The sequence below is a fragment of the Portunus trituberculatus genome, chromosome 18 (genome assembly GCF_017591435.1).
Source record: "Portunus trituberculatus isolate SZX2019 chromosome 18, ASM1759143v1, whole genome shotgun sequence".
Lineage (NCBI taxonomy): Eukaryota > Metazoa > Arthropoda > Malacostraca > Decapoda > Portunidae > Portunus > Portunus trituberculatus.
This window is the reverse complement of record NC_059272.1, coordinates 26,051,552-26,070,134: the sequence shown is the minus strand read 5'-3', so window position 1 is coordinate 26,070,134 and position 18,583 is coordinate 26,051,552. Positions and strand designations below refer to the sequence as shown.

At 38.3% G+C, this 18,583-nt stretch overlaps 1 protein-coding gene across 2 annotated transcripts in view; it reads right to left on the bottom strand.

Annotated features, from left to right (window-relative positions):
* The window catches only part of LOC123505682 (polyamine-transporting ATPase 13A3-like), a 73,401-nt gene extending 55,993 nt beyond the window's left edge, over nucleotides 1–17,408 (bottom strand). Inside the window, exon 1 of one of the 2 annotated variants that reach the window (XM_045257320.1) lies at nucleotides 15,969–17,408. In XM_045257320.1, the coding sequence (XP_045113255.1) occupies nucleotides 15,969–16,131 (163 nt within the window). In that variant the 5' untranslated portion in view covers nucleotides 16,132–17,408. The remainder of the gene's footprint in view (nucleotides 1–15,968) is intronic. The other variant, XM_045257321.1, reaches the window with a different exon arrangement.
* Nucleotides 17,409–18,583: the final 1,175 nt, after the last annotated feature.

The following is an 18,583-nucleotide window of genomic DNA, read 5'->3' as shown; positions in this document are numbered from 1 at the left end:
ATTTAGATATATTGTTTACCTTTTTATCTTATTTAATGATCAAATTCTACTGTTTTATTGTAAGAATTACTTTAGTGTTTTCATATTTCTGAGATTTACTGATTCTCATAAGTTCCTTTTATATTCAATTCTAACCGGTCATCATTCCTTTCTCATATTTAATTACACGAGTTTCATTAGTTCACTTCACTAAATGCTATACGTCTATTTTTTTTTTTTTCAAGAAAGTTGGTTTTCATCAATGAAGTTTTCTTATAAAGGCAGGTTTTATTCTTTTGCGACTATCAGGCACGAATGAAAGAAATACGTATCATTTCTACTTCGCACGTGCTGTCACCACTATCAACCATGGTAAGGGCAGCTACCTATAGCACTGACGGAATACATCAATCTGAGCGAGCTTGACGTCTCTAAAGGTTAGACAAGGGATTCAAAATAAGAGTATTGATATTTGGAATAGTCTCCTCTAAAGGTACGTATGAATGGTCCGAACAACAAATAAACAAGAATTTAGAATTAACTTGGATAACTGGAGCTTTTGGAGATGAAAAAAGAAAAAAATATAGCTTAATTCGTATCATGTGAACCTATGTCATAGGTTCGAACTCCACTAGGGACTGGTCACCTCTGACAATTTTCTGCTGACGAGCGGGGTAGTTACTATCTCCCTTGACCAGGACGAAGGGGCGTGTGTGGTATGTGAATTAAGTTAATTTTTTCATCTCCATAATCTACAGTTATCCAAATTTCTAAATTCATGTACGTATATTTGTTTCTTGGGTCATTCGTAACTCTAAATTAAACTATTCAAATATCAATACTTTTATTTTGAATGGTACAATTGCGAGCACCCTTGAATAACCTTGAGAAACGTCAGGTTCACTCAGGTTGATTTGTTTATTCATTCAAGTGTTACAGACTGCTGCATAAACATGCTTGAGACAGCGCCATGGTGATAGCATGTGTGAAGTGTGATAATCAAGTGGAAAAGCGGCCGCAGTTTACCTGAAAGACGGGGGCCAGATGAGGACGGAATTGAGATTAGTAGCAGCTCACCGCCAAGAATTAATGAATCGCCTACTTCTCCAGGTACGTATTTCTTACTCTAGACAAGCCATTCTCATCTCCAGGTATGTATTTCTTACTCTAGACAAGCCATTCTCATACGCAAGTGCTGACTTAGTTTCTGTTATTATCTCTCTCTCTCTCTCTCTCTCTCTCTCTCTCTCTCTCTCTCTCTCTCTATGGCACTCAAAGATTATTTTTCATCTCTTATCTACTTTCCTGCTTGCTCTGCCTCCATCTGACATTCTTGTTTTTTTCTTTTCCTTAGTGATCCAAGTCTCCCACAGCCGGCATAAAATTTTTGCCCTTTATCTCCACTACATCACGAAATCTCGTGCCATGGGACTGGCATCTCACTGGGCTCTTGGTCAGTATTCTTCTCTTACATAAAAAAAATATCTAATAGCTCTATAAAAACGTTCTTCCTTATACAAATAATGCCATTTTCATAATAACATCAATAACTGCCGTGTGTGTGTGTGTGTGTGTGTGTGTGTGTGTATGTGTGTGTGTATGAGAGAGAGAGAGAGAGAGAGAGAGAGAGAGAGAGAGAGAGAGAGAGAGAGAGAGAGAGAGAGAGAGAGAAGTGCCATCCACGTTAATATTTCTTAAAAAAAAAAAAAAGTGTATGAAAATAATGTTAATGATGATCAAATGTTGAGTTTAGAAATGAACACGTGGCTCCCTTAGTCTTGGCCCCGGTTGGCTGTGCGTGGGTCGCCTTTTGTGAGAAGAAATGGAAGGAGGAGGAGGAGAAAGAAGCCTGGGCAGTAATCAACATGACAGTAAATGTATACCATCCACCACGTCACTGTCTCTCACTGATGCCTCTGTGTTTCGCTTCGTATCAAGGACCAAATTCTGAAACACTACGTATCTTCTGAAACACTTCGGATCTTCCATACTCTGGAAAGACGTAAGTTAGAGTGACACGCTTTTCTTAAGATTCCTCTTTCTATGCTTCTTATGACGGATTAACAAGATTTTTACAATGTTGACAAGAGAAACAGCCTTGAGAACGTAACTAATGATCTTTGTAGCCTTTGAAAATAGCCATCCTTAGAGGACAAACAGTTTCTGAATACAGGACTTTAAAAAGTTTTCGCTCAGGATGCGTGCACCAAGCTACTAGTGCGCCGCGAAGGTGGAATGTGAACGATGCCAAGGTCATGGAAGACTAAATAGGTCACTCAGGTCCGCCTATGTAAGGAGGCTGCGCGTGCCGTGACGTCACAGTATAGATGTGTACATTGTTGATCTTCAGTTACCTTACATTTTCAACTATGGATATTCCTCTGAACAGAGAGAAATATGCGTCTGGAAACCATGCCCACCACGATAATGCTACTGTTTTTAATCAAGACATTTTTCTTTCTAATTCTACTACTACTACTACTACTACTACTACTACTACTACTACTATTACAACTACTACTACCACTACTACCACTACTACTACTATTACTACTACTACCACCACCACTACTACTACTACTACTACTACTACTACTATTACTACTACCACCACCACCACTACTACTACTACTACTACTACTACTACTACTACTACTACTACTACTACTACTGATGCTGTTGCTTCTTTTTCTTACTATTATTATTATTACTACTACTATTGTTACAAGTTGAGAGAGAGAGAGAGAGAGAGAGAGAGAGAGAGAGAGAGAGAGAGAGAGAGACTACTACGGATTCCTTCTGTTTCACTCCACCAATAAGTAACGAGCGAACCTTTGTGTCTATGACGTCGTCGATTCAGAAGTAATGTAGCACAATGTGATGTTAAATTACTAGCTTCAAGTGTGTGTGTGTGTGTGTGTGTGTGTGTGTGTGTGTGTGTGTGTGTGTGTGTGTGTGTGTGTGTGTGTGTGTGTTGTGTATGCGCGTTCCTAATAATTGCATTAACAACAACAGTAATGATGGTGTTAGTGATGATGATGATGATAATTAACCGTTAGGGACAGCGAAACGGCCGTAGTTCGTCACAGGGTGCTTAAAGCTTCTACAGCAAATCTCAAAACCCGCTTATGGTTCTATCGGAATCCATCCGATCGGTCGCTTGGCGTGGCATGACACTAACCCGACACCTTTATCTGGAGTCTCAGGTTGGACGTTACCCTCACTCACACTCTTGTCAATAGTACAGACGTCCAGGAGGCAATCTGGAGCCCCTTGTCAAGTATGTAATGTATTACAAGTCAAAGTTAACACATCATCCATAGCTGCGTTGTTTCCATGAATGGTCCTGGTATACCTGATGCAAGTTTCCCACGATGATAATGCGATATAGAGAATCCCTGGGAAAAAGACACGGATGAGGACGGAGGAGGTCCATGCGCAGAGGGGCGCTGTGGAGCTCGGTAGCGCTGTAAAGTTGCTGAAGGGCTGAGAAGAGCTCCTCCTGGCATTGTAGAGTTGTGGTTGGTCGGGATGAATGCCCCAGCTGGCGTGGAAAAGAATGGCAACATCAAAAGATATATTCTTTCGATCTTGATTAGTGTATCCTCGCGAGATAGCGCGGCATGTTCCTGATGCTTCACTTGTTTGAGGCAGCACGGTCACACACCAGCGGGCAGGTCACACCTGGGTTCAACACCCATTCACCGTTCATCACCGAGTCACTCAGACACTCCTTGAGGACAGGTAAGGGGATGCGTGGCTGGCGGCGTGAGAAACAAGGACTATAGTAAGCACAGTCGGGATTCTAGAGCAGCGGTGTCTGTTGTAGTCTGTCACCACGTTGTGTCAGTACAGCCACACCACCTGCACCTCTTGTTGTGGAGGAGTGAGATCAACCCAATTGCGCCCGACAGCAATTTCACGATACCACGAACAGTTAGTTCTCTTACCCTTCATTCATCCCTCCCTTCATCCCCCCCCCCTCTCTCTCTCTCTCTCTCTCTCTCTCTCTCTCTCTCTCTCTCTCTCTCTCTCTCTCTCTCTCTCTCTCTCTCTCTCTCTCTCTCTCTCTCTCTCTCTCTCTCTCTCCGGATATTCGCAATAACAGTATTAACAACAACAAAAAAATAATAACAATAATAATAATAATAATAATAATAATAATAATAATAATAATAACAATAATAATGATGATGATGATGATGATGATAATGATAATGATAATGATAATGATAATGATAATAATAACAATAGTAATGATGATGATGATGATGATGATGATAATGATAATAATAATGATAATAATAATAATAACAATAAAAATAATAATAATAATAATAATAATAATAATAATAATAATAATAATAATAATAATAATAATAATAACAATAATGTGGAAGCTGATGAAAGAATCATAGGCTGGTAGACGATCACTTTATTCGAGAGCAATAAAGTGTTCGCCTAACCAGCCTATGATTCCTTCAACACCTTCCACAACTCTTCATAATGCTTCCACATTAGTAATAATAGAAATAACAATAATAATAATAATAATAATAATAATAATAATAATAATAATAATAATAATAATAATAATAACAATAACAATAATAATATATATATATATATATATATATATATATATATATATATATATATATATATATATATATATAAATTGTCAATAACAACCTGTTACTATGTCACTATTATGGTTAAATAATAGCATGATGTATTTTCAGTTTCCAATGGTTGTCTGTCTGTGTGTGTGTGTGTGTGTGTGTGTGTGTGTGTGTGTGTGTGTGTGTGTGTGTGTGTGTGTGTGTGTGTGTGTGTGTGTGTGTGTGTTTACCTAGTTGTGATAAAGGCTACCTCTAGTGCGCGGTGTTTTTTATCTTTCTACCTCTAATGTATATATTTAGCGGCTGGCTGACCATATTGTATTATAAGCTCTTCTCAATAAACCGTACATTAATACTATTATTACACACACACACACACACACACACACACACACACACACACACACACACACACACAGGAAAAAAAAAAGCGCAACGTCACAGAAATCTACAGAATGACCTCTCCTCATGTGACATCTCTAATTTTCGTATAAATAGTCACTTTCATCGTCTTATTTTTACCAATTTTTCACAAGAAATTCTGCGAAACAAACTAATAATTCTCAATCTCAGGTTATCCTTCATTCAACAGATGGAATTCGAACCATTAAGCGTGGTTCGTTAGTTGTACACTTAGCAGCGTCTTTGAATGAAATTTTTCACAACAAAGCGCACATCTGTCAAGTCGTAGTGATGACGCAACAGCTACTTATATTCAAGTCCGACCACGACTGAATCGAGTCCGTGAGAGGTTCTTAATGTGTATGACATTAAAAAGCCAAGTGATGTCGATGTTCCTCCCTGAAATAGTGACAGCCATTTTGCTTGCATGATACAAATACAAATATTTATGGAGAGTTATCTACTCATAGCTCACCAGTTACTGATCGCTTTTTATTTATATATCTTATATATATATATATATATATATATATATATATATATATATATATATATATATATATATATATATATATATATATATATATATATATATATATATATATATATATATATATATATATATATATATATATCTTATACCTATATATCTTTTATATATCTTATAAGTTTTAATATTTCACAGCATCTTTTTCATTGGCAATTACTGGAGGAATTAAACATTTCATGGTGCCAAGAATATTTTCTTTTAAAAAATTACTTAATAGTTAGCTATAAATTTTCGAGGTATCTCACACACACACACACACACACACACACACACACACACACACACACACACACACACACACACACACACACACACACACACACACACACACACACACACACACACACACACACACACACACACACACACACACACACACACTCCCTCTCTCTCTCTCTCTCTTGCAAAGCAGTAGTATTTTGATAATGACGGTATATATATACAATTAATGTTCCGAAGTAAATTTTTACAAAATTCGCACCACTTAAGTGACCTTTTCAACAACAGTTATCCTTTGCAACTTTCATAACTATATGAAGCACATGTATTTACAAATGTGTCTTTTTATATTATTTGCTTTTCGACAGTATTATGATTAATAAAGTGAATAAGGTTGATTAAAAAATCACATTTATTTGTGATTGAACACATTGAATGGAGGATAAGTCTTACCTGAGACTTAATTAGGTTTCCAACATAAACACGAGCAAATATCGCAATGCTTTCAAGTTGACGTATACTTGAAAATACCGAACACACATTTTTTAAACACTGGAGCGACGAGCCAAAAAAATACACAAATCAATACATGGGACGTGATCCAAACGCAAACCGAGACAAGAGCAAACTTCATTATTAATGAAAAGCGATAGGCACTAGGGTTAGTCCAACGAAGAAAAGTACAAATACTGAAGACAGTAATAGTAACTTTATTAAAGCCTCCACGGGTGAGTGGCATCACAGTAATCGTGTTGGCGTCGAGTCTAGGAAGATTTAAAAGACAAGCTAAATTTGTAGATAGGGATGATAGATGGGTATGTTACCGTATGTGTGTATTTTACACAGGGATTGCCACACGTTGGCCTAATGGCTCTTTACAATTTGAGTATGACCTTAAAAACAACATTTTCCAGAAGAACCAGTTGACTCACTTTGTATCACGTTTAGAAAATAGTTAAGAATGCAAGTATTTGTAAGTTGAACAGACAGATATGGCACGATATCTGAGAGCCTAGGCGTTAACCAACAAATCTTTTCATCACATGGAAGATCAAGTGCAAACACCGTCGTGAAGAATGCATTTCCAATTTCTAAATATATTAAAAATTCAACTTCACATGATGCAGCAGACGGTAAACTCCACGCCATGATTTGGAAGTGGTTCAACCCAATAAACGGACAAGTGGGTAATTTACAGAAGTGGTAAGACGGTGCGGGACAAAAGAATTTCTTCTTTGATAACAATCAGTGGGACAAGGACAACAATGTCGCTTCGCATCCTGAGAAGGCGTCAGCAGGGCGGCGCGGCGCCTCGTGTTGCACCTTTTTCTTCCTTTATACTGAAACTGGTATACAATTGTCTCAAGCCGTCTTTCCAAGAACTCTTATATTTTTGCTAGATACAAAAACTCTTTTGGAGCCTACAATTAAGATGAAGTGTCATTATATTAATTCATCAATGACAAATTTTAGACACACAAATGTACCAACAACAGGAGACTACTATAGTTTGCACAACATTATACAACTAAAGTAATTCTGATATGAGGCATTGTGCATCACTTATGATAGTCTGCTGTACACCATTTCATACATTCTGTACCTCTGATGTCCACATAAAGAATCGAGGCAATACACACACAAACACTAAACACGATTCTCTAGACAAACTTTAAATACAAATATAATCAGTGTATATTCAAAACATCATATGTCTTGAACCAGTATGTTTCAACGCACTTAGTCCCTCGCACGCACGCACGCACGCACGCACGCACGCACACACACACACACACACACACACACACGCTCCTTGCTAGCTCAATGGTATCATCACCAGCTGTCAAGTGACAGGTCACATCAGTGATGAGTGAGCAGTTACTATTCTTCCTAAGCAAGTTGGACTGTGTGAGAAAGTATTAGGCATTGTTATCTATCTATTTATACTTATCAATGTAAAACCAACGTCGTAGGGCAGGGAGAGGGAGTGAAACAGAAACACAAGTGCCTAATACAAAGATCTGGTTATCATGAGCTCTAAGTAAGCTCTCCCCAGGAAGGTACAGATGACTGTCGAAAATCATCTTGTCAAAGTGAAATTGCACTCACTCACACACACACACACACACACACACACTCTCTCTCTCTCTCTCTCTCTCTCTCTCTCTCTCTCACACACACACACACACACACACACACACTCTCTCTCTCTCTCTCTCTCTCTCTCTCTCTCTCTCTCTCTCACACACACACACACACACACACACACACACACACACACACACACACACACACACACACACACACACAACCATTGGAAAGGGAAAATACCTGCTTTTGATTAACGACTTCAATACCATGAGGCATTTCCATATTCATTCTGCTTACTATTTGGTGATTTTATACAGATTCAGTAAATTATATGAGGATTAAAACAGTGAAGACTCTGGTCATTATTCTTTTAACTGCCATAGACACTCCCTAATGTAAATAAAATCGTCTAATCATACCCAAAACTTAAAGTAAAAATGCCTCCCAGTACTGAAGGGGTTAAACACAATAGTGACATAGTAACTGGTTATTATTAACACTTTCGGCTCTATGATCAAGTCGCAAGATGCTCTAAACACTGGGAGACCGTGACCTGCTTATTTACACAAACGCGACTCCTGGAAGCGTTCAACATAAGCAAGGTCCTAATCAAGTTTATCTTTAATAGACACTTGCCCGACACTGATAACATTATAATGAAATGACTGATACATGCAAAGATACAAGTAGATTTCATTCAATACACACTATCAAACGCAGCCATGTAGTACATTTATCATATGATGGAATAAAACAAATTTATTTCAGACGTTTCTTAAAACGAAACTTCTTGCAATATTACAGTGTGAGGTAGACCAAGTAACGGAGTCTGGAGGAAAACAACTTACATTAGATGAAGTGATGACGTGATAGATCTTTTTTTTTTTTTTTAATGCAAGAAACCCACAGCTCTTCAAGAGCAACACAAAATGTATATAAAAGATGGCTCACTTAATGACATGTCCTATGAAAAAAAAAAAAAAAATCAAAAATCAAATAATGGACGATAAGTGTCTTGAACGCTTCCTCTTGAACGAATTGAAGTCATAGGAAGAAGAAAATACAGAAGTAGGTAAGAGTTTCAGAGTAAACGCGAGAGGGATGAATGACTGAGACTAGAGATTAACTCTTGCATTAGTGAGGTGGATAGAATAGGCGTAGCAGAAAGAAGAAAGCCTTGTGCAGGATGACCGCAGGAGAACGGGAGGCATGCAATTAGCAGGATCAGAAGGGCAGCTGGTATGAAAATAGTACGAAGAAGATAGCAAGAGATGCAACATTGCGGTGATGAGAAAAATGCTGGAGGGATAGGCTGAGAGTGGGCGTTCATTTCCTCCTGACTGTGGTGTAAGAAGCAGTTTAAACAGACACACGACACACAATCCCTTTCGTCACTTAAGTCTCAAGGCCTCTATGACGTGGGTGCCATGCTACGTAGTACAGAAGCGCCACGTTGAAATAGCTCAGATACTTTTGAACAAAAATACGAAAATGGAAAATTCATCTTTTATTGGCTTTTCTCTATGCAAATAAAAATTAAGAAAAAAATAATAAATATATGTATTATTGTTATAATTATGTTCTGCGTCACACAATGCATAAGAGGTCTGATCAGCTAAGTTACAATATCTACAGAAACTAAATAATAACAGGAATACAGAGAGAGAGAGAGAGAGAGAGAGAGAGAGAGAGAGAGAGAGAGAGAGAGAGAGAGAGAGAGAGAGAGAGAGAGAGAATGACTACTATGAAAACAGCTGATCGATCATGATGAACCAGCTGCTTTACTTATGACAAACAACAAAGAAGCAGTAGAGCACAAAGTAAATTATGGCAATGAGTAGATCTGTATTACGTTATGGAGTTGGCCTCGTAAACAAAAAATAATAATAATAAAAAAATAGAACAATAATAGTAATAATGATAATACGTAGTAATAGTAGTAGCAGTCGCAGTAGCAGTAGCAGTAGCAGTAGCAGTAGCAGCAGCAGCAGCAACAACAACAGTAGTAATAGTAGCAGTCGCAGTCGCAGTAGCAGTAGCAGTAGCAGTAGCAGTAGCAGCAGCAGCAACAACAACAGTAGTAGTAGTAGTAGTCGTAGTAGTCGTCGTCGTCGTCGTCGTAGTAGTAGTAGTAGTAGTAGTAGTAGTAGTAGTAGTAGTAGTAGTAGTCTTGGTCATCTTTTAGAGATTTCGGTGAAACTTTTGCTGTCGAGTTAGACATTTCAAAACCTTCTGATAGTCTGGCATAAAGCTTTGATTTAAAAACTGCCCTCCTATGGTTTCTTTCCTTCTCTGCAATATTATATCAAGTTTCCTTTCTGACCGTTCTATTACAGTCATGGTAGACGGCCTCTGTTCTTCTCCTAAATCTATTAAGAGTGGTGTTCCTCAGGGTTCTGTCCTGTCATCCACTCTCTTTTTATTATTCATTAATGATCATAACCAAACTTCTTGTCCAATCTACCCCTACGCTGATAATACCACCTTACACTTTTCCACGTCTTTTCAGAGACGACCAACCCTTCAGGAAGACAACAGATCTCGCAGGAACACCACATAACGCCTGGCTTCTGATCTTTCTAAGATTTCTGATTTGGGTAGAGAAAACTTCGTAGTGTTCAATGCCTCAAAAACTCAATTCCTCCATCAATCAAGTCTACACAACCTTCCAGACAACTATCCCCTCTTCTTCAGTGACACTGAGCTGTCCCCATCTTCTACACTGAATATCCTTGGTCTGTCCTTTACTCATAATCTAAACTGGAAACTTCACATCTCATCTCTTGGTAAAAGCAGCTTCTATGAAGTTAGGCTTTCTGAGGCGTCTTTCCCAGTTTTTCTCGCCCCTCCAACTGCTAACTTTATATAAAGACCTTATCCATCTTTATATGGAGTACTCTTCGCATGTTTGGTGGGGTTCCATCAAGGAATATACTAGAATCCTTGGGTTCCATTCACACAGTTTTGTTAGATAGGGTGGAATCAAAAGCTTTTCGTCTCTTCAACTCCCCTCCTCTGACTGACTGTCTTCAGCATGTTTCTCACCGCAGGAAAGTTACATCTCTTGCTATCTCTTATCGTTATTTTCATGCTAACTATTCTACTGATCTTGCTAACTGCATGCCTCCCCTCCTGCGGCCTCGCTGCACAAGGCTTTCTTCTTCCTCTCATCCCTATTCTGTCCAACTCTCTAATACAAGAGTTAACCGGTACTCTTAATCATTCATACTTTTCTCTGGTAAACTCTGGAACTCCCTGCCTGCTTCTCTATTTCCATCTTCCTACGACCTGACTTCTTTAAGAGGGAGGTTTCAAGACATTTGTCCCTGGTTTTAGATAACTCTTATTATCTTTAAGGGAACTGGCAATCCAGTGGGTCTTTATTTTCATTTTTGTTGCCCTTGGACAGCTTCCTGTCTTGCATAAAAAAAAAAATAATAATAACAGCAGTAAAAGCAACTGGTGAATAACATTTTAGACACATGGCAGTACTTGAATGTTAAGAAATGTGCACCACAATGGTGATATGGAATGGATAGTTAGGGAAGTACGGCAACCGTCATGACACTCAGTATGATCACCACACCTTTAATATGTCAGTCACGCGTCAGGCAGCACAAGCACCAGCTGCTGCGTATTACTTGCCATCTATGTAGTCTTTGCAACAGACGGTGTTTGAGTCACATTCCTACATATCAAACCTTAGAATGCCTTAAACCATCGATTTCAAGAAAAACAAACATCTGCTGTTAAAATAAATAAATAAATATTTTAAACAAACATAAGATATATATATATATATATATATATATATATATATATATATATATATATATATATATATATATATAATAAAAACAAGGATTAGAAGAGACGCGTGCGCAAACATCAGGGAGAGAGAGAGAGAGAGAGAGAGAGAGAGAGAGAGAGAGAGAGAGAGAGAGAGAGAGAGAGAGAGAGAGAGAGAGAGAGAGGAAAGTTCTGTTACTATTAAGCAATAAGCAACACGTGATTCAAGAGTGACCAAATGAATTTTCATAGTGCGCCATTTGTTACAGTTTTAGCTGCACAGCACACCTATATTCTGTATGGAAGACAAGTCACAGTTGGTAGTAGCGCCATGAAAGCTCCACTATCAATAATGCATACATTTCCAAACTGGTCATTTAAGTCATGTGCTGAATGCTGATCAAATACGTGCAACCTGTGCTGGAATGAAGGAAAAACGACCCTATATCTATGAGTGAATTTTTTCTTACGTCTGTCGTTTTCCTTCCCTCAACAGTATGACAGTCAGGACCTCCGGGTTGAGCAGTGCGTGGCGGTAGTAGGATGAGGGACGGCTGGGGTGAGTACGGTGGTAGGGTGAGGGGCAGCTGGGATGACGGGGTGAGCATAGAGGAAACATGAAGTTGAAAATTCGCATCTTTCAAACCGGTGTTAACGACCAAAGGGGCACTTTCTCATTCTACATGTTTTCACTGGGGATGATTTGGTGCTGAAGAAACTTTGCTGAAGTCAACACTGCTCCCAGCTATAACTTATAAAGCAAGTCCATACTTCTCTGACTATTCCGGTAGTCTGTATTAGATTGCCTCTGACAATCATAAAGAAGACGCTCAACTTGCTACATTAAATCGACCATGTTCAACACCTAACACTGCAAAATCTATCAATTTCATTTTCTGGCCATGGTTCATGAAGATCCCAATTATTCAGCTGGAGATGTGGTAAAGTCACGGAAACAGCGCACTTAACGGTGAGAGGAGAGTTGAAATTTAATTGTTATTATAAACTGATAATCAGCAGAGAATGTCTCGTAAAACAGCTCGTGAGATCAACGCTTTGCAGATTACCATCGATTGTAGTCAGTGTCATCAGTATGCAGTCAAATTTAAGGACATGTCCATCGAACACAAGCTAGTAAAGGGCCATGAGCTATTAATCATGTGTGTGTGTGTGTGTGTGTGTGTGTGTGTGTGTGTGTGTGTGTGTGTGTGTGTGTGTGTGTGTGTGTGTGTGTGTGTGTGTGTGATACACAAGACCTGTAGCTATACAAAATTAATGTTCTACACATTTAGCAAAAAGTTAAAACAATACATGCTCTATTTTCTTTCTTCTTTTTAATACTGAAAATTTCTTCATGTTTGCCAGAGGAAATGCATGAGTTCTAACTTTATGATTTCACCAAAGTACGGTACTGCATCATTTAGCACTTACCTATATTCATTAAACCATATCAGTATTGCAAATGCACCTAGTCATTACCTAACAAGATCGTACACACCTCGTTAAAAAGATCATTTAATTTTTGAGCTGTGCATGTAGGTATGAGTATGATGTACTGTACTTCAGTGTACTGAGCTAACCTGGACCACATAATTCATTGCTCCAATTCTGGAAAACAAAGAGTTAAAATTAATGTTCCTCAGTCTTGAAACAAAACTTCATTTTCCCTCTTCATGTATAACTTGTGTATTTAAGCCCACTTCTCAGCGACTAAAACCGTTCCATTTACTAGACAAAACCCTTAAAACTGAGAAGAATTGCAAGGAAAGATAATATCTTTCTTTACGTAGTATTATTCTTTCAGTTCAGAGCAACTATCAAGCTACCTTGAATACTGTATCATTAGGTGGAGGTTTGAAAATGAATTTATGAGCAAGAACGTCAATAAAACTCTAAATTGATTGAGTCATATTTTTTTATTATTTCTTATCAGTAATCACATCAAACTCCAGAATGACTCACAACATTTTTTTATTTATTTTTTTTAAGTAAAATATCAAATTAGTGCACTGAGTATATTTGAGGGGACAGCTGCGTTTCATGACAATATTGCTTCTGAGAGAGAGAGAGAGAGAGAGAGAGAGAGAGAGAGAGAGAGAGAGAGAGAGAGAGAGAGAGAGAGAGAGAGAGAGAGAGAGAGAGAGAGAGAGAGAGAGAGAGAGAGAGAGAGAGAGAGAGGAGGAGGAGGAGGAGGAGGAGGAGAAGGAGAAGGAGAAGGAGAAGGAGAAGGAGAAGGAGAAGGAGGAGAAGGAAAAGGAGGAGGAGGAGGTTGATAATGACATTGATGATGACGAAAATTGTACGTTAATTCATTTACAAATATGAGACGACTTACTTATTACATTTAAAAACAGAAAGCATGCAGGACGATCATTCATGGCAAACCACTGCTGCTCTTGACAGAAAACGTGTTCACTAAGCGGTAAGAAATAACGTAGCGCCTAAAGAAAGCCGGTGTTATGTTACAACTGGTTCTACTGCACCTTGGCTTACCTCTCAAAGTACACGCGAGCGATCATTGTTTTACGACGTCCTTAGAAATGGTGAAGTTCAGTTTAGTTTCCTTTTGCATACTGATGTTTGAAGTCTCTCTCTCTCTCTCTCTCTCTCTCTAACCTACAAAGTAACAGTAGAGTGTTTAACCCTTTGGCTGGTAGTGGCATATGTAATTTCATTTCAGCAATCCAAGCTAATTTTGCTCTTCGAAAATTAAGCTAAAAACATGAAAAAGCTTAACTATAGATATTCGATGACACATCTTGTTGAGAGTACTCCTTCATAATCCTCATCTGAACTCATACAAGGCCATTACAGCAGCTGGGAATAATCTAATTTTCCAAGGAAAATAAGTTACAAATATATATATATATATATATATATATATATATATATATATATATATATATATATATATATATATATATACTGATAGTGAGTGGAGGGATACTGCCTCTACGTATATAACTGAAGAACGTCTCATTCTTAAAATATCTTGTTTGTATGAATGAATGAATGAAAATGAATGAATAGATGAAAGAATGGATGGATGGATGAACAAACAAACAAACAAACAAACAAACAAACACACACACACACACACACACACACACACACACACACACACACACACACACGTGCTCGCGCGGAACTAATTCTGCCAAGTGTGTGTGTGTGTGTGTGTGTGTGTGTGTGTGTGTGTGTGTGTGTGTGTGTGTGTGTGTGCGCGCAACAAAACCAGGTCACGGATAAAGGAAAGGGATGCAGTTGTGGAATTAGCCAATTCTAAAGAAACAATAGGAATATGTTTACATTTAGTCAATTTCTGCATCCATTACATTAACACAAAAATTTATACTTATTGTTCAAATAAATTTTGATTTTGATTTTTTTTTTTTTTTGTGACAAATTTGTTCTTCTCCTGACCTATATAAACATATCCTTGACCCACTGTTCCTTTCTGACAACAAACTAAAAATAAACCACAACTAAATAACACTGCCCTACTCTCATCACCACATTCATCCTCTGACGACGAAATCCTGTCAACAGATGTGGTGATTCTTTCTTTCTCCGGGGAGACTATACATCATGTTCCAAATGTGCTCGAGTTATCCAAGGAGTGGACCAGATATGGCCCTTAGCCAAATATGAAAAGCCTGATTTTTGATTCCCTATGCATTTCTTAGACTTAGCATTTATCAAAGTAGCTTTCATATCTATTTCTTTACTTACAATTTCTATTTTCTTTCTTTTCTGACTGAAAATCAACATATATATGCGAATTACGTGGTTATGATTTCTATAACAGAATATATTCGATAAAAGAATCGGCCAATACTTTCCGTATATTTATACTGTTTTATGCATTAACACTCATCTTTAATTACAGTATTCCATCTTTTATTCCAGTCCTCCACGCGTCCTGAAATTGCGGAATAGTCTATGACATATTTCGTAAGGCCTTGAAAGTAATTTTCTACGCAATTTCTAGTTTTCAATACAAGTCATAACCACCTCCTGTAGGCAACGAAGCACTGCAAAAGTCTCTACCACACCGCACTACTGTATGTTAATGGTCCTGACTCTTCAGACCGAGCATGTTAATCGTAATCCTGATAGCATACGTGAAAAAAACAAACAAATAAATTAATCAATTCATTAATAAATATGTATGTTATATATATATATATATATATATATATATATATATATATATATATATATATATATATATATATATATATATATAATCTTTCCTGGTGGAAATAAGTGAAGTAAATGCTCTTCTAATTAATAGGTAGGTAATCATGACATACCTGGCGTGGGGAGAAGACGGGCACTCTGTTCCTCCACGATGGGAGTGGTGGTGGGCTGATACACGCCGCGGTGGCATCGGTCTCGGTTCAACGTGGAGTGCCCCGTTCCACGAAGAAAGCTGAGGCTTAGTGCTGCCCTCCGAGGGTTATTCGTACCTGCCATAATGCCTATTTGGCAACACGTGTTTGTATGGCTTCGTCAGAGTTTCCGCTGCACTCAACACCACCTTAGCCGCGTGTGGCCAATATGCCACACGCGACGGAACGTATGTCCAGTCAACTCACGCACGTCACTAACGAGTGTTCCTTGTACAACTCATTCACATCGTTAAAGTAATAATCACCATAACGAATGAGTGTTGTCAAGTTTTGTAAAATGCTATCTAACGCCGGAAACCTGGTGTGAAGACACCTGCCTCAAACCAATAGAGGGGTGCCTCGCAGCCCACGGACCTTTAACATCATCATCATAGGGCGAGCTGAAGTTCCAACGGCCTAGGGCTTGTGGCCTCTTCCTCGAGTAGTATCATGAACACATCGAGACTTCTCTTATTCCTCCTCCATCATCGGCGCTGTCCATGGATCTCCTCCACCCCACTGGATACTGGTGTGGATGCATCTGCCACGACCTGACCACCTCGATACGATTCCAAAGTTCACACTCGACACCAGTCATGATTACAACACGTTACTTATTGACCTGGATTCAATGTACATCCTCTGAACTTCAACCGAACACATATTAGACCAAAGTTTATTCATCTTATAAATAAAACTACTCTAGCCTGTGATATGTATATTTGGTCATCCACTAGGCCGAGTGAGTGAGGTTATCAACACCATACGAAACAGGAACAGCGGTTAGGGAATACTATGTGACTGTACCCCATGTGCCGGCCTCTTCAAAATAGCTTATATCCACTGAAAGACGTGAGGATAAATATAGCACAGGGAGCAGTATGGACGATGCTCCGCGTGGTGCTTGTCTGGTGCTCCTGTCCCCTCTCTGTACTGCCTTGTCTTTGTTCTCACGGCAAGACTGGTGGCGCCATATACTCCTTAGACACTCTATGGGTTCGTGTTTACGTCAGTATGGTCTATAAACACGAGGTAACAGTAGAACAACACGAAGAAAACTGTCAAGGCAAGACCGTCCTCTCGTCACGGAACCTCACGTCTAGTCGATCGACCCAGACCGTCGTGTGTGTGTGTGTGTATGTTTGTGTGTGCGTGTGTGTACGTGCGTGTGTTGCGAGTGTGTGTGTAATGTGTAAGGTGCTACGCAGTTGTCAAGGAGTGTAATAAAAAAGTAAATATCCTCCCATCTACATTGAAACTATAGAGTTTAAATTTAAGTGTTACCTTTATTCGTTCGTCTAAGGTCGTTCTTCGAGTAAAAATCGTCTTTGTTGTCAGCCAAACCAAACAAACTAATGCAATAATACTTCAATCTCGCCATCTAACATCATGTATTGTGTCTTGCAGTTGTCCGATCACGTTTTTTTTTTTCTTCATAAGGATATAAACCATAAATGTATTACTAGACGTGACTCTCTTATTTAATACGGTTTATGAATAATTGGTAAATAATATATATATATATATATATATATATATATATATATATATATATATATATATATATATGTTTTTTACTATGGTAAGAACCTAAATGAAAATTTTACTTGCAACTGAAAAGGATGCTTACATCCACGCACCACGTGCTGATCAAAGGTTTTATCAACCGGACATGCTCAGCGGAAATTCAACATCCAGGGTGTCAAACTGATAAGAATGTGAAGTGCTGTAAGCCCAGTCACGCGTTCATCTGGCTTGGTGAGGGATTCTGCTTACACTCATAAAGCATTAGGGGATTTATGATCGCATAAATAACTTTACACTGTATCGTTAGTTAATTATGTATATATGTGTATGAAATAAACGAACCACTTGAACATAGTTAAGAATGTAAAAATTTTCATAGTATTTACCTAGTTTTCCTATAGATTCGAACAATGTTTACACCGCTCGTGGAGGGCTATTGCACTGTGCAGTCTACACGCACAACTCTTCATGTAATGACTAATGAGTTACTGTACTTAAGTGCATAGTGTGAAATCTGTATAGGGAAGGATTTTAACCTTATGATACAGTTAAGCCCAAGGAAGTTCAAGTGCTTCTTTGGTAAAACTAAACAGTTCCATCAGACATTGATATATCGGGATAAGCTAAGGACGTGCTACCTATAACAGTATTATATCCCGTCCAAGTTATCTATTGATCTGCCTTAATCAAACATCTGCATATACACGCGAAAATATCTTGGTGATCATTTAGGTAAACCTACAGAGTTTCACCACCTTGCCCTTTCTGGACGAAACTTTTTTTTTCTGGTAGATTTCGGCTTACTTTTAATTAAAATACCACTTGTTTTTGGCGCAAATCAACCAATTTTTTTTTTTTTACAGCCCCGAAACATTATGATTTGTATAAAAATACAACTGGTAAATTAATTAAAAACAAGCCGAAATCTACCAGAAAAAATAGTTTCCTCCTGAAAAGAACCTAAGCTAACCTAACTAAACCTAACCTAAGTTAACCTAACCTAACCCAAC